The sequence below is a fragment of the Simochromis diagramma genome, unplaced genomic scaffold (assembly GCF_900408965.1).
Source record: "Simochromis diagramma unplaced genomic scaffold, fSimDia1.1 OVJJ01000602.1, whole genome shotgun sequence".
Classification (NCBI taxonomy): Eukaryota; Metazoa; Chordata; class Actinopteri; order Cichliformes; family Cichlidae; genus Simochromis; species Simochromis diagramma.
In genome coordinates, this window is record NW_024387040.1 from 9,549,033 (window position 1) to 9,570,448 (window position 21,416).

Genomic DNA, 21,416 nt, shown 5'->3' on the forward strand with positions numbered 1-21,416 from the left:
CCAGCTCAGGTTGACTCTCACTTTCTCAGTTTAATCCCCCTGGATGATAGAAGCCACATGATAAACACAACTCTCTCTCTGCTTTGTCATCTGATTCAAGTCTACCTCGCCTTAGCCTTGCTCCTTTTCTCCACATGGGGCTTTCTTAACAAGCTCAACATCACCCACTTGACTAATTGAGGCCCGTAAACTCAACGGTAGCTGCAAGACAGAAACTTTTGCTTAAGTGAATCCTTGCATTCCTCTTAAGTGGTTTCTTCTGCCTGACGGTGTTGGGTGTGTTGCGAGCTAACGTCTAAACCAACATGTGTGAGCACGCCGCTGCTGTGCTCAATCCATGCTTGTAACTGTTGCTGGTTGGCTACACTGGCAGGTACTCAGTAAGCCTTTGCGCTGCTTGCCAGTGCTTTTCGGCATTTAGCTTGAGTCACCCCTTTGGCCTGCTGGAAAGCCACACTGCAGTAACCCCTGCTGGAGATGTAGAGGAAGGGGGTGTGAGGTAGCGGTCGGTGAAGCTCACTTTACGTGTTGCTGTTCCGCTGGTAGAAGTGTGTGCAGATTTACGAGCGTGAGTTGTGTAATCCAGTGGGCAGAAATTAGCCTGCTTTATGGAGAACTTTAGTACTAGGACAGACTCAGCCAGACCCTGTTAAGCTTCTCCAGAGTCAACTGCAGATGGTTTTAAAGAAACAGGAAAGGGGCCAGTTTCAAGCTGCTGCGAAGACCCCACAGACCCCCCCACCCACACACACACACACACACACACACACACACACACACAAATACTCTTTAGCAACAGAGTTAGGGAAAAGGATCAACTGCAAAACAATCAGTCCTTGTTTTGTAAAGCTTCTTCTGTCGTTATCAGTCTTTCTTAGGTGCCAAAACACTCTGGATGTGTGAGCAAGCGAGGTTGTGTTTGAAACAAGGTGCCTGTATTGTCAATACTGCGGTCTTTTCTGGAAGCCCAAGAGTCCGCTGTAGTCCAAAACTTGCAAACCTCCATCGACGTCGATTTGTATTTCTGTGCAGCTGCAGCTCAATTTAAACGTGCACTTCCAAAGCACAGATTTCCTCACCTTCTAAATGTAATTGAAACGAATTAAAATGCATCGAGATACCCGTGAACTAACATAGTTTTTTTTTTTAAACATCACATGGCTTTGAATCCTCGGCATTTCCCTCATGCAAAGTCAGCTGCAGCACAAACACTGCTGGAAAATGTCCTCAGGCCATTTATTTAAAGAGAAGCAGAATGAAGGCATGCAGAAGCATATTCCACGAAAGTTTGAGTCTGTCGTAGTGTCTTCAGTAGTCTTGCAGTTAGCAGCTAAAGAGCAGCTATGTTGTGAGCTGGAGGAGACCAAAACAGAGCTTAAAGAGGAATTTAAATGTTACCCTTTAAATGGTTGTTATCATTCCCAGAGGAGTCAGTAATAGGGCCACCCTGACCTACCCCCACCTACCCCCACCTAAGTAGGCTTACTAGGCCTAATAATGCTGCTCTGTGTCTTCTTTTGGTACTTTGATTAATTGATTTTTTTTAACTCTATTAATGTTAAATTCTAAGTGCCAAAAAATGATATTTAAATGTGTCTGAAATGTAGTAGCCTAAATAGTATAAAGTGTCATAACATGGAAACTTTACTCGAGTACACGAGCAGTATTTAAGTAAATACAGTTAGATCACCAGAGATTGCAGACTTATGGAAAGTATTCAGACACTCCTCTGCCTGCAAGAGCGTCCTTAATAGTTTGCCATTTTCTCCATGGGAAAACCAGGAGTTTGTTTTTGTTTGCGAGGCCGCACACTGTGGTCAGGCCAAGAGTGTAAAGAGTCTCTTCCTGTTCAGAACGGACACTGGAAAAGCGACTTTATTCAGAGGCTTATGTTTATGGATAAAAAAAAGCAATTCTAGCTGATGGAAGAGTTGGGAGATGTATTGACATGAAAAGCGAGCGTGCCAAGCAGTTGTAACAGCCATCAATCAGCCCCTGGGAGAAAACGGAGAACAGAGGATCGGCTGATGATTCGCACAGATTCACACAATTATGACTCAGCATGAGTGTGTACCTCTGCAGGCGCCGTGAAATTAGAGAATGAGGCTTTTACTGATAGTTTATGCAAAGATGTTGGTCTGCAGGAATTTTCCTGCCTCTGCAAAACCGCTTGTTGTTGCTGCTACAGCACTGATAACAACAACTTATTTGAGTGAATACAGTAATTTAAAGAAACCAGAAGAATGCTTCAGGATCTGTACTAATCTATAAGATTCATCTACAGCTCTTATTCGGCGAACAAATAAACTTTCTTGAGCACCCACAGAGCTGGTTTGTCTCCTGGATTTCAAGACGTAATTTTGTAACTCCTCCAGAAAGACACTACTGTGGACAACAACAAAAAAAAAAGAGTTTTGTTACGAGAAATACAGACGTTTTGGCCACAGTCTTCCCAGGAGTGACATCCCAGGAAATTCACCCCAAGCTTAGACCATGCGGTGATCACAGAAACTGCCAAGAGCTATATCACAGACTCTACAGGCCTCAGCATGTTAAATGTTAAAGGTTATGACAGTACAGTTTAAAAAAACTGAACAAGTATGGCTTTTTTGGAAGGGCTTTGTCTTTTCTAAAAAGAACTGTTTAGGTTTGCAAAGTTTTATCTGAACAAACCACAAGACTTCTGCAACAATGTGCTTTGGACACATGAGACCAGAGTGGAGATGTTTCACCATAATCCACAGCACCATGTTTTGAGAACAACCAAACACATCAGCACAAATATCTCATACCAGCTGTCAGGAACAGTGGTGGAGGGGTGATGGTTTGACCTTCTTTTGTAGCCACCTGGGGACCTTGCAGTCAGAGTCAACCATGAGCTCCTCTGTATATTCTATAGTCAAATGTGAGCACAGAACAGCTGAAAAAGAAAAGAATCAAGGTGTTGCAATGACCCAGTCAAAGTCCTGACATCCTGTGGTGGGAATGTGCATAAACAAATGTCCACAAACCTAAGTGCACTGAAGCAACATTGTAAAGATGAGTGGGCCAAAGTCCCTCCACAATGATATGAGCGACTGATCAGTCATTTACTTCAAGTTATTGCTGTTAAAGGTGGTTCAGCGGGTTTCTGAATCATGGGGTGCACATGTGTATTCACAGAACTCTGTGGTTTTGTTTGCATGTTTAAAAAAAGTGCAGCAATTGGTTTTAGACCCAGATAGGCTATACTAGTGGGTTTTAATCTTACATGTGGCTTTTTATCTTTTTCAGTGTAAAGTCATTTGAGAGCTCCTTCCATCCATCCTTTTTAAAAAAGGGTTTAAGAGTTTATCAGAACGACTGTGCACCCAAATATCCTGTTATAAAGTCTCCTAATCACAATACATAATAAAAAGCAGAAAAAGTCTGCTGGTGTGGCTGTGTTCCCCTCTTTCCTACCTGTTTCCTCTAAAATCTAAAATCATAGCTCCTTAAAACCACAAGTCAAAAGGCCGAGGAGCTTAGACGACGTGTTCCACTGCTGCAAAATCTGTGACGGAGATTTATCTTGTTACGTTACGCAGGCTTAATCTTTCACTTGAGGCAAGAGGCAAACAGAGACCCACGTGGTTACTGGAGGTGTGATAAGGTGGGGTGTTATTTATCCCACGTAGGCCTGTCCTCTTCTCTCCCAGCCCATAATAGTTGAGCCAAGATGCTGGCTCACATGCTTATCAGATTGCGCCTGCTACTCATATTCTTCATGCTAGATAAAGAGATAGAGAGGTGAATGCAGCATACAAACAAGATATACTTGTCATCACCTATTATATTACTGTTTTGTTTTGTCTGAATACTAATGGGTTTTCTTAGCTGCATTTCACCTGATTACTGTTATAAATGTCAGTCAAGGCTTTTATCTTCTGCGTCTTAAAAGGATTAGCAGGAAACTGAGTAAACACACACTTGCAGGTTTGTCGATAAATTGTTCCCCGAGGGCTCCGACCTTGTAGGTTTTTCTCTTTCCATTTCAACACAGGAACATGTGATTGGTTGAAATAAATGGGTGTGTGTTTGGAGGTGAGTAGGGCCTTTCAGGAAAGTTCATGAAACATGACGTGAACGAAGTTTTGTTCAGAGCTCTCAGCAGACTGATTGGAGTGCACAGAGTCATCTGCTGCTCTACATGAAGGAGAGTTAAACTGTAATCAGCGTTGACGCTGGCTGATTAATTGAAATTTTTGATTTTTCTCGTCTTGTCAGACAAAGTTATTAGAGGGCGTTTGTTTAGGCACGTTTCTCTGTTGGCTCACATTTTACAGATCTGCTCTTTAATCTGTTAAATGGCTACGATTTAGATGACAATTAAGACCAAGAGATAAACAAAAATAACACGGTTGTACAGGATACATTCTCACAGTTTTTGCTAAAACTGAAAAAAAACACATTACTGTCATTACTCCACCAATCGTAGAAACTCACAGCTCTCTTTGTTCTGTCTTCTTCCCCTCACCCCCAACTGGTCGAGCCAGATGCCTACGCCTGGTCTGCCCGAGGTTTCTTCCTGTTAAAAGGGAGTTTTTCCTTCCCACTGTCACCAAAGCTCTTGCTCATAGAGGATAAACTGATTCTTGGGATTTTCCCTGTTTTCTTTGTATTATTGTAGGTTCTCTACCTTACATTATAAAGCACATTGGGGATAGTGTTGTTGTGATTTGCCACTTTCTAAATAAAAGTGAATTGAATTGAACTGAATTGAGGCCATAAACACTGCGATCTGAGGTGAGAGTGATGTCATTCCCGAGTTGACTCTGTTCTACTAGTAGTAATAGTTGGAAAAACAACGCAGTGCTTACATTTTATGCATTTTATGCTTAAAAGCATGTTCATAATTAGAACTCAAAGTGAGTCACAAATACTCATAGTGCAGACTACAAGTCCTACAGTTTTACTCCTGCTTACGCTCCCTGCTACCATCTTGGATCGTGAAGTCAAGGTTGGCGCAACTTCCCCGAGTTTCTGAGTCAAAAGTCCAACCAGAGAGGGGGTTCCATGGAAAAAACCTGACTGAGACCCCGGGATTTCCCACTTCCCGTTCCAAATGGAATCCAGCGTGATGTTTGCATCCCGCTGTGCTGTCATGATCACAAGCCTCTAGTCACAGGTAGATGTGCGCTTCTCCCCTATTTTAAGTATGTGAGTTTTAGTAACATCTTTACTGAGTCATCATCCAGCACTCCCTGGGATACAAGAGGAAAACTGTGATTAATTAAAGCAGCCAAGCAAAGTTTTTGTCTGTATATTAGTGTCAACATTAGGAGCTGCTGGATCCATGGGGGGAATTATCAATTCTGAGTTTTAGTTGTTGCTTAAAATAGTTGGAAGATAAATTGGTAACACATTCATACGTACTTAAACCCGACCTTGGAGCCTGCCGTTGCTAAGTAACTAGCACATGCAGACACATATGTTCAGCAGTCACAAAACCAAACCACGTTTCCCTGCTCCTGTCAAGTAAAACCTTATTTTTCAGGAATGACAGTCAAAATGTTAACGTGTTATGTAATAAAGCACTTCAGCGCTTCCCATGCTTATCATGTCCCAGTGAGAGCAGCTTCTTACTTCCTGAAATACAGCTGTGGTCTGCCATCTCTCCCCCACGCCGGCCCTATAAATGTGTGCTTTGTCACAGTGACAATGGGAGCGAGCACAGTGTGGACAGTGTAATCTCGAATTCCTGGTACAGACCGAAACACGCCACAGACGATTACCTCTGCAAAACACATCTGCAGAAATCAGACATTTTCTAATCTTTTATTTTTTCAAAACTTCCAGTTTAGACCTCTGTGAAGGCTGTCTGCCTTTATTGGTGCTTTATTTGGTTTTTATCCAGACCTTTTAAAGAAAATAGGTCCTGTTTTGAAGCACAGTAGTGCATTCATTTTTTCTTTTCTATGTTTCTGTCCTTACAAACGAGGCTGATGAACATTTCCGTCTGTGTCCTGTTGCAGTTTGTTTCAAGCAGCTCTCCCCACTGTGTTCATCTGCTCGGTTAACCCGCCTTGATCCTCTGCATTCCTCTTCGTGGGGAAGCTTCAGCTGCTTTTATGAGAACATGAATAAGTGAGACGCGATGAGGGATGATTTGCCTAATATCTCTTTGTGAGCCCGTGTGACCTTGTGCGTATTTTGAAAAGAGGTCAAACCTTTTAGGCTCTGAAAATCCAAGATCACAGCTGCAGTTTAATTTAAATAATGTGGAGTATGACGGACGGTAATTTGAGCTTGCTCCAGATAAGTTAATGTGAATTTGCCTGATAGTTAGAAATACCTCACATGCGCATAATCTGCCATCTAAATAGGAATCGAACCTGCTTGACCTGTAACTACTGGTGCCATCATGTTGCGCTTCACGCTGAGCAGACACACATGCTGTGTGCGACGATGACCTGATTGTGTGCTGCACATCTGACATCCGGATGCGAGGGAGAGCGATCTGGTGAGACAGCCTGCACGGCGGGGCGGGTAGAGGTCAGCAGACGGTCGTGGCTTAAAGACCTGACAGGAGGCAGGTGGAAAGCACAAGATCGCTTATGGAGCAGTCGGAGGGCTTGATGGCGGTAGTAGTGTTGAAGTTTCTGGGTTTTTTGGCAGATGTTAAGGGAAAAGAAATATTTGTTGCTACAGAAACAAACAGGTTCAGTGTTGAAAAAGGATTTTTTTACAAGCTGGATAAAGAGCTGTATAATATCTCCTGTTCCTTTCCAGTCTGGTTTGTTTGACTTAAGCAAACTTGCAAAATCATTATGAAACCATTAGTAAAGTATGCCAGTCTCTCAACTATGACGTCTCTTAAACCACAGCAGTCAAAACAAACACTAAACCTATTTTGCACACAGCTGGACAGAACCTATCCAAATATGGGTAAGATGTAACCAGGCCCAAAAGCCAAATTTAAGTAGCATACAATATAGACAAGTACCTATTTCCAGCAAAGGCAGGAGTGCTTGGTGGCAGCTCATCATAAGTCAAAGTGTTGCTTTCATCTGGGTGCACAGTTATGGCTAATACTCCAAATGTGACAGCACTCAGAAGTTTAGGCGATAAAATGTCTGTGAGAACATTCGTAAGAGACACGTGTGCAAATTTCTTTGGCATCATGGTCGACCATAACCATGATTCTAATCACAAGTTGGGGAATGATGGTCAGATGAGGCCAACACGGGCCAACACGAATTTCAGGAATTTTCAGGAGGATGAAGCTCCTCAACGCGGTGGTCTTATGTTTATAAAAAGACTTCCAGTCCTATAGATGTCTACGGGTAAACCGTTCAAGCTCTATAAGCACTTTCCTACTGAGCGTATAGGCTCAGTCACTCGTGTTGTGTCGTATAAACAAAAGAAATAACCCTGTTTTGCAAATCTTGGTGATCCATTGTGTTAAAATAGGCGATTATCTGTGATACGAAACCACACATTCATAAGTCGTTAGCCAATGAGCATGCAGTTTGACAATCTGACCCGCCCCTCCTCCTTTTGCAACCAAGGTAGTCTCTGCAGAAGTGCTCGTCTCGAACAAAGACTGTAGAAAACTGCAGTCATTGTTCTCAAAGCTTAAGAATGGGAGAAACTAGAGGAGGGCCAACACAGAGTCCACCCCAAGTGGCCACTAGGAGAACTGCAGTTTTTGGAAGCTTTTGGCTTCATTTACTCCTTCAGATGGTGCTGGTTGGTTCAAATGGTTTGGGGTTTTTTTTGGCTTTGTTATTTGAACTTTATGCAACTTTTGTCTTGTCTAGGACCAGATCAGAGCGGGCAAAGATGTATGTGTGGGATAATTGTTAAATATAGAACATTTTTAATGTTGATCTCAGAAAACTTTGACGTTGGTTGCTGTCTCATCTAAAGTTACTTAAGCCTGTAAAAGTGTGTCAGTAAATAGGTGATAAATACAAATATCTGTAATCAGATAATATCATTTTAAGCTGGTAATGCTAAATGTCAGTGTGCTTAAAATTAAGGTGTGTCTGTTCAGTTTTCTCACATTCATATTTCAGATTTTTCTCTACCTCTTCTTGCATTTCCTGCAACATTTCAGTCCACCTCCTTGATGTTGCTCCTCTTTGATGCCTCAGAGGGAGAGGGCACAAAGCGACAAAGAAAGATGCCTGAGCTCATTTACATACACCGGCACCGCAAGTATCTAGCATAGCTTGATTTCTTGGGTGTGTTGCCTTCGCTGTTCTAGATGTGGTTATTAAATATTAATGCGGTGCGGCGTAGCAGCTCATCGTTGAGGTATGAGGTGTGGGAAAACGCAAGATACCGAGGTGGTGGAGACAAAGCCCTTTGTAAGGCTTGGTCCCACACATTGTCAGACAAAGACCCCCTTTCATTGAAGAACCCTCTGCTGAAAGGGTTCTGCCGTACAGTAGCTTAGCCCTCTCGTCGCCTATTCGTCTGCCGATGCTTCCTCAGTCCATTTTCCCTCCAGCTGACTCATCAGGCACCTCATTCCCATTTTTTCGGATAATTCGCTCTCCTCGAGCCAAAAAAAAAAAGAAAAGAAAAAGCTCAAACTGTCACTACAGATGCTCCAGCCGGCATTTGTAATCATGCTGTAGAGGAAAACACTTGCAGCTTTGATTTCAGCTGTGCACAGAAAGCCGGGTGTGTCTTTCACCAGGATACTTATGAATTATACTGTGAACCGCTCTCTCTGTACAGTTTACGGACATCCTGCAGCACTCACTCAATGACTGTACAGCTGAATCATCTGCTTTTCTCTAACAGTTTTAACAAAAACTGACAAACATTATAACCTTGAAGGTTTGAATTATTGTCTGTGTTAGACTGTCTCAGTTTTTCACACTCTGAACTTATGATGTACAATCTGAAAAAGGTCTATAAACCCAAATCTGTCAGGGTGCTCTTTTAAGTAACTCTTTAGTTTCTTTTTTGGGACATATAAGAAGCTGTTCCATCAAACTATAAGAGAATGGTGACCAAACAGCTAAGGGTATGTAAGGGTAAGGCTGTGTGAATCTCCACGTGTTATAGTTTGATCTTTAGTGCAACCTACTGTCCTTTTACTTATTATAATTTATTATTATAGAGCAGCTTTATGTTTCTTGGTTAAGACACATTTGTACTTACACCCATAATAAATCAGCTGTTCTAATTAATACACATCTGATCAGATCCAGCAGGCAATGAAGCCATCAGCGTGTTCTCTGTAAGAGCACAACATGTCATTCTCAGAAAACAGTCGGGTCCACAATATGCGTCAGAGTAGCTTTCGGTGGCTTATAAAGTTATTGTGGTTTAGATTTGATGCCGTTCGCTGAAAGGCTCTGTTGTTGTTGTTGTTGTTGTTTTTACTCAGAACTTCATGAAATGTTAGTAAGTGTTAGTTGATTCTGCTGGTAGTCCATCCCACCACACCCAGGATTTTAGCCATTTTTCAGTTTTATTCTCTATCAGCAGTGAATTACTCTCAGCTCTCTTGTGGGCGGGACCTAAATACGCTCAGTCTCCATGAGATTTACTTTCGTGGAAATATGATGTGGGTTTGTTTGGTTTATTTAGCATATTAAAAACTGACAGTCGATAAAGTTGTATTTTTCTTTTTAAAGAATGAACAAAGGTGTTCGAATCAAGGAAGAGAATATCTGAAAACGTTACCATGTGTAAGTGAGATGTTTACACGTTGGCTAAAGTAGTAAGAGGTTTGTGTTACAGTCCTCCAGATCCGGTTTTAACCGGCTCACATGTAGGTTTAACAAACATCAGAATAGAAGCTGTTTTGACATGAACAGACGATCCTTAAATCCTTTTCCACACCCTATACCCACCTCCCTTTAGACAGCCAATCAGAACCCAGCATGTAAGGTACTGTTTATGAGTCTCACACTACCACGACCGAGCTGCATACCCCGCTTAAACCCCTGGGGCGTCGAAGCTGGGACAAGTGACGGAGTGTTTCACAACCATCAGAGAAAATTAACAACAGCTACACATTGATGGCAGAAGGGAAGGAATTCCCCCTGCTGTCTGCAGGTCAGAGTACTGCGCTCAAGTAATCAGATTATCATCTCTCACTGAGTAGTGAGATTATATGTTATGTCTCCTCCACTGCCCAACTTGCGTATAAAGAGAAGCTTTAAGAGAGCTCTACAGTTGCACTGCGTTTGAGGAGTAAACAAGCCACAGTGAGGCTCGCTCGTGTCGTGAAGATATTTGTGGAGTCTGAAATGTCAAAATGTGAAATCTTCATATTTACAGCATTGCTTCTCGTCTTCTGCCTGTGTGGTTCAGTTAACACACGTCCTCCTGTTAGACGCGGATACAGAAAGCTGTTTTGACTCCATTCACCGCGGAGTCAAAGACGATGAAGCACGGCACAAGCGGCGCTCTGTCGAATACATCAATGGTTAGCATTTAACAGTAATAAGCAGTAATTAAGGTGGGGAGACGGGCCTAAATAATAGTGGTTTAGTTGCTACCCTGTCATCTAGCTTTGTGTTGGTTCTCAGCTGTTCTCCAAAGACACCCAGATGAGATTTTAAGATGATGGTGCTGACAGGGAGGTATCAGGTTAGCTTTTTATTTTCTTTTAAATGTATTAAACTTGTTATCCCAGCTGTTAGAGAAGAGATGAGAAGAAGCAACATTAGATTAGTGGATGATTAAATTTGATTGAGTTTGATGGCAGGAAATTGTCCATCCATCCATGCATCTTTGCACTGATCCAGGGGAACACAGAGGAGTTTCCAGGCCAGTCAGGGGACATATGTATCCCCCCAGCATGTCTTGGGTGTGGCCTCACCCAGGAGGCATCCTAGTCAGATACCCGAATCACCTCTGCTGGCTGATTTCAATGTGGAGCAAGAGCGGCTCTACTCCAAGTCCCTCCCAATAGGGCTGGGCCATATCATACCGTTCACGGTAATACCGGTATAATTTTGGGCAACGATAGAAAAATGAAATATCTCGATAGAATATGGGTAAAATGCGCATGCAAAGTGCCTTTGTTTTCATACGCACACGTCGGAAAAAGCATGGCGGCGAAAGCAAATCGTTGAATGATACGGATGAACCAGAATTGGTTTGTAAAAATGCTGCAACTTCAATGGTGTGGAACTGGTTTAGCTTTCGTCCGTCAGATACACAACAAAGCACTATTTTTGGTAGAGCATGCTTTTTTGGAAAATACGGCACACTTAAAATCAATCTGATTTTTCTGAAAATCGACAGTGCCCCTTATAATCTAATGGGCCTTATGTATGAATTCTGGTTGTGTTTACTGACCTCGAAACGATTTTATGTGGTACACGGCGCTCGAAAATCTGTCAAATGTTTTAGTACGACTTTGCTAAGCTACGAACCAGGACTGCTTGATGGATTGTCGGAGCATTACGGCTATCGTAGTCAGGAGCCTGGCGGAGTGATACGTACTGTGCTTCAACATAATATTACCGTATTGTGTGTGTATAACCTCTTTTTAAGTTTTGTGGATATTATACATGGTTATGCTGAGGATATGTCGGCCAATTTCCACTGGAAATGCCTTTCGGTTAAACTGTCAGCAAGGAATTTGCATTTGCACTGTTACATTTGTATATAACTTAACTTTAAGTGAAAATACATTGATGGGGTTTTTTTTTTTTTGCACTAATAAAGTTGTGGAGTTGTAAAGTATTTTGTCTAGAGTCAATTATATCGTCAGTTGCATCGTTATCGCACATTTTCAAATGTATATCGTAACAAATATTTTTGGACATATCGCCCTGCTCTACCTCCCAAATGACTGAACTCCTCATCCTATAGCTAAAGGAGAGCTCAGCCACCCTTTGGAGAAAGCTCATTTCCGCCGCTCAGCAGTTGAGGACAACTTCATAGTAAAGAGGTTGAAGCCCCCAAATCTGTTCAGAATTCATCCTGCCGTCATGTAAAAGACCCCAAACATTCAGCCAGAGTCGTGTATTCAGCAGTAATAAGAAACAGGAGTCCTCGTAGGCCAGTATGGCTGTAATGCTATCTCGAGGGCAGCAATAGGAATTCACTACCATATGCGGTCTGGTTGATTCAATCCATATGCTCATTAATTATGATTTGAGTCCAGAGTTCTCTCTGTTTGAACAGATCTCAGCAACACTGTGAAGACTGTTTAAGCCCTTCACTTTTCTTTTTATTTACTGCGGTACCGTTAAATCAAAGTGAAGAGAAACAGACCGTCAGCTGAATTGGTAAACTGTAAAAGAGCTGAAATCTCTGGCTCGTCTTGAGTCCACATTCCAGTTTTATGCAGTTTTTTTCTTGACTTTACGTAATTGTGAGAGCCAACGGCCAATCAAATTGTCACTGTGATGACATAATAAAATCTATAATTGTGCAGTTTTAGCACATTTAACCAAATAAGTGTCATCACATCGATAAGAGCGTACACATGGTTCTGTTTGGGCTCTTGAGGAACCACAGCAGTGGAAACAGACTGAATCAGGAGATGTGCAATTCCGGGAAGGACAGGGCACAAAAGAGTATAAGTAGCAAATAAAATCTAAAAACTAAAAAAAACCCAAAAAACCCCGTTTGCAAGAATTTTATGAATAGACCTCTCAGCTGAAGGCCTCAAGTAGATGCTGAGTATATTGCAGTTTGCTGACAGTACTGATTTACTGATAACTGTGTAATGAAAAACTCGGTGCTTGGACTGTGCTGCTGAAGTTCAAGGTACAATATAATAGGATAAATTATAAATATAGACTATAGAGAACTAAAAACCTACTAATACAGTTTATTGATCATCATGAGGAAATCTGAAAGAGGTCAGAGGTGTGGAGCCGGTGTAACGGAGCCTGAAGCTATGCTAACAACTTTGTAAGGCTATAAATCTTTTTCGTAATACAGCTGTGGCACTTGAAATGCTAATACCAACATGCTAACCGATGCTAATAAGCCTTTGTTACCTTATAACTGACTTGCTTTTGTGGGTTTGTGTGATAAATGACCATCGAGCATCTGGGCTACAATCATAGCCTAAATCACAGGCTATTGTTGTAGCCTATTGCCTAAATCTTAAATATAGACCATAGAGAACAAACAACCTACTAATATAGTTTATTGATCCTCATGAGGAAATCTGAAAGAGGTCAGAGGTGTTTGGAGCTATTGTAAAGGAGCCTGAAGCTATGCTAACAACTTTGTAAGGCTATAAATCTTTTTCGTAATACAGCTGTGGCACTTGAAATGCTAATACCAACATGCTAACCAATGCCAATTAGCCTATGTTACCTTAAAACCGTCTTATTTTTGTGAGTTTGTGTGATAAATGACCATCTGGGCTACAACTATCCCAGACAGAGGCAGGATTTGATGCAGAGAAAATTTAGGTATTTTTATTTGCCATGAACTTAAATTACAGATTCGACCACTAACTGCTAACTGAGCTGACACTGTTTTATACCGTGCTGCTGATGAGCCACACCTTGCTAATAACGTGCCAGGGGTGTATTCTGTATTTCCCAACATGCAATTTAGCCAAGTAACATTTTTCCATGTTGGAAACTATTATACTATATGCTATATATACTATTATAAAAACCTTTACCAACACCACATATAAATATTGCATTTCTATTAAAACAACATAACCTCTAACCCTCATTCAAACCCCCCGGGGACACATTTTCCCAAACACCCTAGAGAGGACAAAGTAGAAAACAAGTTAGTGCTTCACCACAAATCCACAAAAAACACACAAATACCTTTTGTAATCAGTTATATTTGTGGCTAATATTGTCTCTTTAGCTTACAGCCACCATGTCCACCGCACACAGAGTAGCTGCTCAAGTGCCTGCCAGACAGAATCACACCAATCAATAAAAAAGCATGAAATATTTATTGTTATTTATATAGTGCTTTTCTACTCTGAGCACTGGCCAGACGCGGGATTAGCAGGAACTGTGGATCCTGCATCGTGCTTGTTGCACTGGACTTTAAACCCAGTGCAGCGTTTCCACTCCCTGCACCAGCGCCGCTGCTGCATTAAAAACATAGCAGGAGGTTAAATCAGGTCTTCCCAGCCAAGGCAGCAATATCCTGTGATGAACCCTTTGCCTCCGTTGCCACCTCATGCAGTGACAGAGCTGCAGGCTGTCTGCTTCTGCCAGTCTCTGCCTCCTCTTTCCATTCCACTCCCCTTCATTTTTTTTTTCCCTGTGTATTTCTTGGAGCTTTGATGCCACCTCCTCCATCTTGTGGCATGCGTCTCATCTCTGTAAATCCCTCGTGCACAATCCCTTCATTTCTTTCCGTCTGTCTACCTTTAATCTATCTCTTCTCTTTTCGCACAAGCTGCTCCGCATCCTCTCGGATGTCTATACCGTTCATCACGTTATAGCCGGCCTGTCTGCATTTATCTTGGCCTCAGTTGAGGGAATTAACTCCCATCTGTCCTGACTGATGAATGCATTAATGGAATGAAAACTGAATTTGCTTAGTACTGCACTCTCTTTAACCCAGACACCCCGATTCGCCTTTTTATCAATGGAGCTGTCAGTGACATAATTCTGCGACTGTGTTATGGGGCTTTTAGTAGATATTATAGACTCAGCAGGGGGTGAAGTCTAATCATTTCAGCCCTGCTTTTCTGTAGCTGAATATTTTAGGGAGGGCTTGATAACGCTCTGCTCCTTTGTTTTTTTTATATATTACAGAGAATAATAAGCTGTGCATCGCTCAGGGACGCCAGCATGATCTCATGCTCGTCTAACATTGGGTTTTTTTGTGTATTGGAAACAATAGCACAGAATGTGAATTCCCACCTGGCAGCTATAGCGATTGTCTGTTTTAACAATGGCTACAAATCTGTAAAAGAGTATTTTTATTATTTTTATTGATAGCTTTTATTGCCAAATTTTAACAAAAACTATTTTTTCATGGTATTTGTTCAGCAAACAATAGCAGGGAGAAAAAGTTAAGCTCAGTTAAACACACTGGAGTTGGTAGAGACCAAAAGCGGAGAAAAAAAATTTATTCTTGATTTAAATATAATATTTTAATTTTCTTGCATTTTGTTCTTACAGTATGACAACGATTTACCAAATAGACCTAAAATAAATGAAAAAACCTCGCAGGAGAGTGTTTACAGAGGTCAGGAGAGAAAGCCAGCGTTCCTTTAGACGTCTACTGAACTGGAAGTCTTTTTTCCACAACTATCGCCACCTAGAGGTCTTCGGATAGATTTAAGAGACTTGCCTTCATTGTTCCAACCTTCAAGCTACGTCCTTGTTTCATGCAGTCTGTGGTTTCGGTGATGTTTTCTTGGATGTCTTCCTGTTGTGTAAACAGGCAGCTGTTTGTTATCTATTCACTTTCCATAATAACTTTATAGTTTGACAGTATATTCATGTTGTGTTAACAGCTTTTTCTTCTGTTCCAAGTGTCAAAAAAACTTAATTATTGTTGTGGTAAATTGTGTAGAACGATAAATTAATATTAGCTGTTGCGTTACATTAAGTCCCGTATGTGTTTCTGTTTGCCCCCTGCAGGTCAGTCAAGGTAATGTTCCAGGTGTGGAAAGTGCCTCTTTGGCCATGGACACGGAGGAAGGAGTGGAGGTGGTGTGGAATGAAGTACTCTTCTTAGACAAGAAAGTCTTTAAAGCACAAGAGGTACCCAAACTCATATAAACCTTTAACTACAAGGTCTGCAAATTAAATTCTGGTTCTATTTATTGATTTGTTAACTAAAAAGCCTGGATGAAGCTGGAAGATTTACTGTTATATATAGACACCGGTCATATATCTTTAAGCTCTTACCTTCCTTTTATCACTGCTTGCGGGGGTGTTTTCCTCACTGTTGATGTTGCAAGACTGACGTTGAACTCATGGCAGTGGACCTTTTGGCTTTTTTTCCACAGTTTTTTGCTGTTTCTTAGGGGGTCAACACTTAAACAGCTGGACTGGCGCTGACAAAGCTGTGTAGGCCTTTTTTTTTCCATTCAGAAAACTGATCAAGGGAATTGATAAAGTCATATTTATCCTCACAAGAGACCTTGAAGGGACAGATAAACACCAGCAAATATAAAAATTCCTGAACTTTAAACCACTCGGGTGATTTTCGTTATTACTGCTTACAAACCACTTGAATTATAAATTGTTAAAGTGTTCCTGATTGATTTTCTAATAGTGTGATAGACTAACGTTTTTAGATGTGAACTATCTCTGATGTGTGATGTTTAGGAGAAGATCAAGGAGATGTTTGAGAACCTGATGCAGGTCCAACACCCCAACATTGTCAAGTTCCACAAGTACTGGCTGGACATGAAGGAGAGCCAGGCTCGAGTAAGGTTTTCAACTTGCTTCCTCTTTTTCACGCACACAAACGCTGGTGCATGAACAGGTTTTTCTCTCCTCTGTCTGTGGCACACAGGTTATATTCATCACTGAATACATGTCGTCAGGCAGCCTCAAGCAGTTCCTGAAGAAAACCAAGAAAAACCACAAGACTATGAATGTGAAGGTCAGTGTTTTTACTCTGGTCACATACTGAGTCTCACGTTGGCAGCTCAGGGTACTGCAGTCCCATCGCTATTCAGATCCATTTTTCCAGCAGGATTAGAGATTACGTAACACGACACCGCTCAGTCTGCTCAGACATGCATCTTATCCTAACCTGGTGGATTTAAAATATTCATGAGGTTTATTCACAATATCTTCCTTCTTTAAAATAAATTGTAGATAAAGTTAATGTTATTTAACTTTAATTCGCTTTTGGTATTTTCATGCACATATGAAATTAGTGCATTTTATGACAGTGCATATGTTTCCATATTACTCGTGTCTGTTAGTTTAGAGGTGTAGCTCTTCATCTTTCTCTGTTCCCCTTCGTTTCAGGCCTGGAAGACATGGTGCACACAGATTCTCTCTGCGCTTAGGTACTGACTTATTTGTTCTGTGTGATGTAATCGTGTCTGTTATCTCAGTGTGAGCATTAATAACATGCTTTATTGTTTGCTGGCAGTTATCTGCACTCTTGCGATCCACCGATAATCCATGGAAACCTGACTTGTGACACCATCTTCATCCAGCACAATAGCCTCATCAAGATTGGCTCAGGTCTGCTCCCAGCAGGGACTTTAATGTTACTGCAAATAGTCGATCAGCTGGTTTTCTTTTTTTGTACAATAACTTTATTATGACTAATGAAGCCTCTAAAGTGAATTTTCCTCCTTAATATTCGTACTATTTTTTTCCAGCTAAACCCTCATAACTTCTAAAGCACAGGAGATATGAACATTTGATTTTTAGGACTGAAAAACACCAAACTTTGAGGTTTAGTGTCATGTAGGGCTGTAACCAGGTCGAATCTTTCCCACATTTTAATACCAGATTCATCTTAACTATTACTTTCTTCTGTGTCAAAACCATTTCCAGCATAAGTACATTTTAATACTTCCGGTACAGCTCATGGCTTTGAAATCTCCTCGATCTCCACGTGTTCTTTAAGTTAGATTGGTCATACCACAATAATCAAACAACTTTAGGTACAGAAAAAGTTTTTCAAGGTCCTTACAGGGTCTGAATCAGCGAGTTTCAGTGGATAATCAGGAGGGCACTGCTCTAAACACAAGTCACAGCAGTTATTCCTGTATTATGTTTTAGCATAGTCAGTCAAAGGGACACATACACCTTATCTTACACTAAATAACAGTACAGTAAAGTAGAAAATCAATTAAAATTTTATTTTCATGGCATTAAGCAGAATGAATATCTAAATTGTATTAACTCTCTTCCCACAGTGTGGCATCGGCTATTTGTTAATGGTAAGGGACCTTTTTTGTTTAGTGGTTTAATATCAATTCATTAGTTTTATCTAATATTTAATATCTAATATATTTGTGCTCTGCCTTCTCTTGCCAGTTTTCCCAGATGCAAGTGTTCACAGCAAAGCGAGGCAACATCGCGACGAGCAGAGAAATCTTCATTTCTTTGCTCCAGAATACGGAGGTAAGTGGCATTTCCATCCAGCTTTCTGTGACGTTGCTTTTATTTAATCGGTCTACATTGATTCCTACCTGACTGTTTGACCTGCAGAGTAAAAATTCAGTCTTTATGTTCACAGTTTAATGTAGCTCCAGACCTCAGTTACTACACATGAAGATATTTGCACGTTGTATGAAATGGGAACCGCTGAGAAAAAGACTAGTTGTCAGTAATCTGTATGCCAGAAGCACCAAACGGGCCTTCTATCAGATAGCTCTGGGTATTTTGTGACCTGTTGTCTGTAATTATTGTAGATAATGAGGTAAACGTTGGAATTAGTGCTGCCAAAGTGAAATGGATGAGACACAAATTACTTCAAGACATTTAGTAGATTGTTTGTACCTATTTTGAAGCTGCCAAAAAGACAAAAGGATAGATTAATCCCTTTGTAATGAGGATAAACTGTTTACCTTCTTCCCCTTTTCAAATTGATTTTTTTTTTTTGATTGCACATTGCTACCTTTTTAATTCGGGGTAAGCTTTTTCGTTAAGTTTTCCTATTTTTACCCTCCTCTTACCCTGCTTCTCTTCAATCATTTCCAGCTGGCGAAGATGGTTACGCCATAGACATTTTCTCCTTTGGAATCTGTGCTCTGGAGGTAAAAGAGAAGTAAATCTGCTGGATTTCCATCTTTCTGTGTGTGTGGCTGTTTTTCTTGACAGATTATTTGTACCCTTACAGATGGCTGTGCTGGAGATCCAGGCCAATGGAGATAGTGCTGTGTCCAAGGAGGCCATAGTCAATGCAGGTCAATCTCTGGAAGACCCTCTCATGAGAGTAAGTCTCAAAAATACTTTATGCCCTGAAATGCAAGAACAGCTGCAGAAACATGTAGAAAAGACAAAGTGTCCTGCACTACTCTAGCAACGCTTACTCACACTGCCATCCCTCTAGGTTTATTCAGACCTCACAGCAGGGCTCCGTCAATTAAATATGCCAAAAAGAACACAGTGATGCTCAGGAAACTGGGTCACACTTTACAGTTGCATGGTTATGTGTTGGATTTACTTCCTTATTGCTCCTGCAGGAGTTCACCCAGTCTTGTTTGCATCACGACTCCAAGCTCCGTCCTACAGCTCACGACCTCTTGTTCCACCGAGTCTTGTTCGAGGTCCACTCGCTCAAACTGCTCGCCGCCCATTGCCTCATCAACAACCAGTGTGAGTTTCTCTCTTATGTGCACTGCAGCTACTTGTGTGCATCAGATTTCTTTAGTAACGGCCACACTTGTGATGCATCTACAGACTTGCTTCCAGAGAACTGTGTGGAGGAGAAAACCAAGTCATTTTACCCCAATGCTGTCATGGCAGAGATTAAACATGAAGACAGACAGGGAGTTCAGCTCAAGTAAAATCTTATACCCACCTCGAATCTTCCGCTGTCTGCCAGAAAGCATGACAAGTCAAGATCATTGCTCTCTGTTCTCTTTTGTGTCCCCTCTGCAGGTATTCCCACGTGTCCTCATTGGAACTTGACAAGTTTCTAGAGGATGTCAAGTAAGTGTTACTGCAGTGCTTTACTTTCTCAGTTTACTTTCTCAAGTTTAACATTTTGGCCTTTTGTCTCTTCAGGAATGGAATCTACCCATTGATGAATTTTGCCTCAACGCGGCCTCACCCCGTCCCTCGAGCGCTCTCCTTGTCTCAGGAGCAGGTTGAAACGGTCAAGACGCCGACTCGTGAACCCCAGGAGACAGAGACAAGGAAGGTCGGCACCTTAGATTGAACAACAGTAGTGTTAAATGCACAGACTTGCTGGCTACATCTCTAGAGAATGACTCTGTGTTTACAGTAGACTTTCAGCAGTATGTCTGGGATGTTGCAACACGTGAGATATTTACACATGGAAATCTCCTCATATTTGTTGTTGCCCGCATCTGATTTCAGTGAGACCGTCTCCATGCAGTCAGCTTTGAAGGGGAACAAATTTTGGACTGAGAGGTCTCACTGTGAATCAGAGCTGACTGCTTGCATTTAAATCCAATACTAGGAATGCATCAGGAGCAACTTTTTAAATTAACCAAATTAAGCAACAGGGCAGTGTTAGACATTGCGCTTATGTGAACAGCAGCTCAGACCTGCAAAACACTGTCACATCACGGTGTGACAGTATCACCTTGTGTGTCTTTGATTAAGATTACTTTTCATTATTTCAGAGCACAGCATATGAGCATGAGCCTATCTGAATATCAATGATAAATGTCTAGTTTATTATGTTTTAGGTTATTACCTTAGATGGTGTCCCTGCTTAGCATCACGTGTATCAGTGCCAGATATGTTGGGAAAGTGTTAGCAAAAGTTTGATTACAAAAGCTTTCTGCTGCCCTTTAAGTTGTTGTGTGTGTCACTTGTGTAGGATAAGCACATGCACGTGTCTATGCATGTCTCTCTATTATTGTAATAATAACTATTTATTATCACTCCAAACACTTGAAATATTTAATACGTTGCTTTGCCTTCACGTTTCAGTGCTTCTTACTCTGTTGTCATTGCAGGTAGTTCAGATGCACTGTAATTTGGAGTCAAATGAAGAAGGGACCAAAACTCATGTGAGTCACATAGTGTTACAGGTACTTTGCCCATTTCAGTGTAAAAACCTGGGCTCCTTAAAGATGAATCCTACTGCAGCGTTGCTTTAGCAGCTCTGCATTTCAGTCAGTCAGAATGAATACATATGAATTCAGCTTGACTTTAATTGAGCCTTTTGGTGTCTCCTTAGCTCTCTTTGTTTCTGAAGATGGATGATAAACTTCACAGGCAGCTCAGCTGCGACATCCTTCCAAGTAAGTTGACATTTCTGAAGTATCACAACGGTGTGAGTGTTCCTAGATCATCATCCAGATTGATTCAAGCCCAAACTTCACATCTGGTTGCAGTTTTCATGCAGATTTGTCCATTACTTTCAGAGTGATCCAACTAACAAACATAAACAAATGTAATAGCCAGATCAACTTCATAACTCACTCTAATGAATTTCCATGTGAGGCAGTGAATCAGTTTGACATATTTATTTATGTTGTTTTTTTTTGTTTGTTTGTTTGTTTTAACCCATCAGACATAAATTGCTGATGGGTTATTGTCATGATTTGTGAATACGATAACTTAAGAACAAGGCGACGTGGGACTTTTAAATTGATACTATAAGTCCATTTAAAGCACTTGTTTGTATAGATTGATCTGGATAACCGTTTTGTCTTTTTATTTGAAAAAAGACACCTGTTGTTTTATTTTTCTTGTATATTTTTCTAACTGAATTATTTTGTATGAAACTTTCAGCTGACACCTCCAAAGACCTCGCCAGTGAACTTGTTCACTACGCCTTCATAAATGAGGTAGACGGAGAAGCTTCTTTGTTTTTACATTTTAATGATCTGGGAACAAGTACAG

At 41.1% G+C, this 21,416-nt stretch overlaps 1 protein-coding gene across 1 annotated transcript in view; it reads left to right on the forward strand.

Annotated features, from left to right (window-relative positions):
* Positions 1-21,416, forward strand: part of LOC120741050 (nuclear receptor-binding protein 2-like) — a 42,732-nt gene that overhangs the window by 18,937 nt on the left and 2,379 nt on the right. The window contains exons 2-17 of the mRNA XM_040043661.1: positions 15,534-15,656; positions 16,227-16,328; positions 16,417-16,506; positions 16,881-16,921; positions 17,008-17,102; positions 17,786-17,809; positions 17,907-17,993; positions 18,573-18,628; positions 18,712-18,807; positions 19,058-19,190; positions 19,275-19,377; positions 19,476-19,526; positions 19,602-19,737; positions 20,525-20,578; positions 20,749-20,812; positions 21,306-21,361. Of these exons, the coding sequence (XP_039899595.1) occupies positions 15,534-15,656; positions 16,227-16,328; positions 16,417-16,506; positions 16,881-16,921; positions 17,008-17,102; positions 17,786-17,809; positions 17,907-17,993; positions 18,573-18,628; positions 18,712-18,807; positions 19,058-19,190; positions 19,275-19,377; positions 19,476-19,526; positions 19,602-19,737; positions 20,525-20,578; positions 20,749-20,812; positions 21,306-21,361 (1,311 nt within the window). The remainder of the gene's footprint in view (positions 1-15,533; positions 15,657-16,226; positions 16,329-16,416; positions 16,507-16,880; positions 16,922-17,007; positions 17,103-17,785; positions 17,810-17,906; positions 17,994-18,572; positions 18,629-18,711; positions 18,808-19,057; positions 19,191-19,274; positions 19,378-19,475; positions 19,527-19,601; positions 19,738-20,524; positions 20,579-20,748; positions 20,813-21,305; positions 21,362-21,416) is intronic.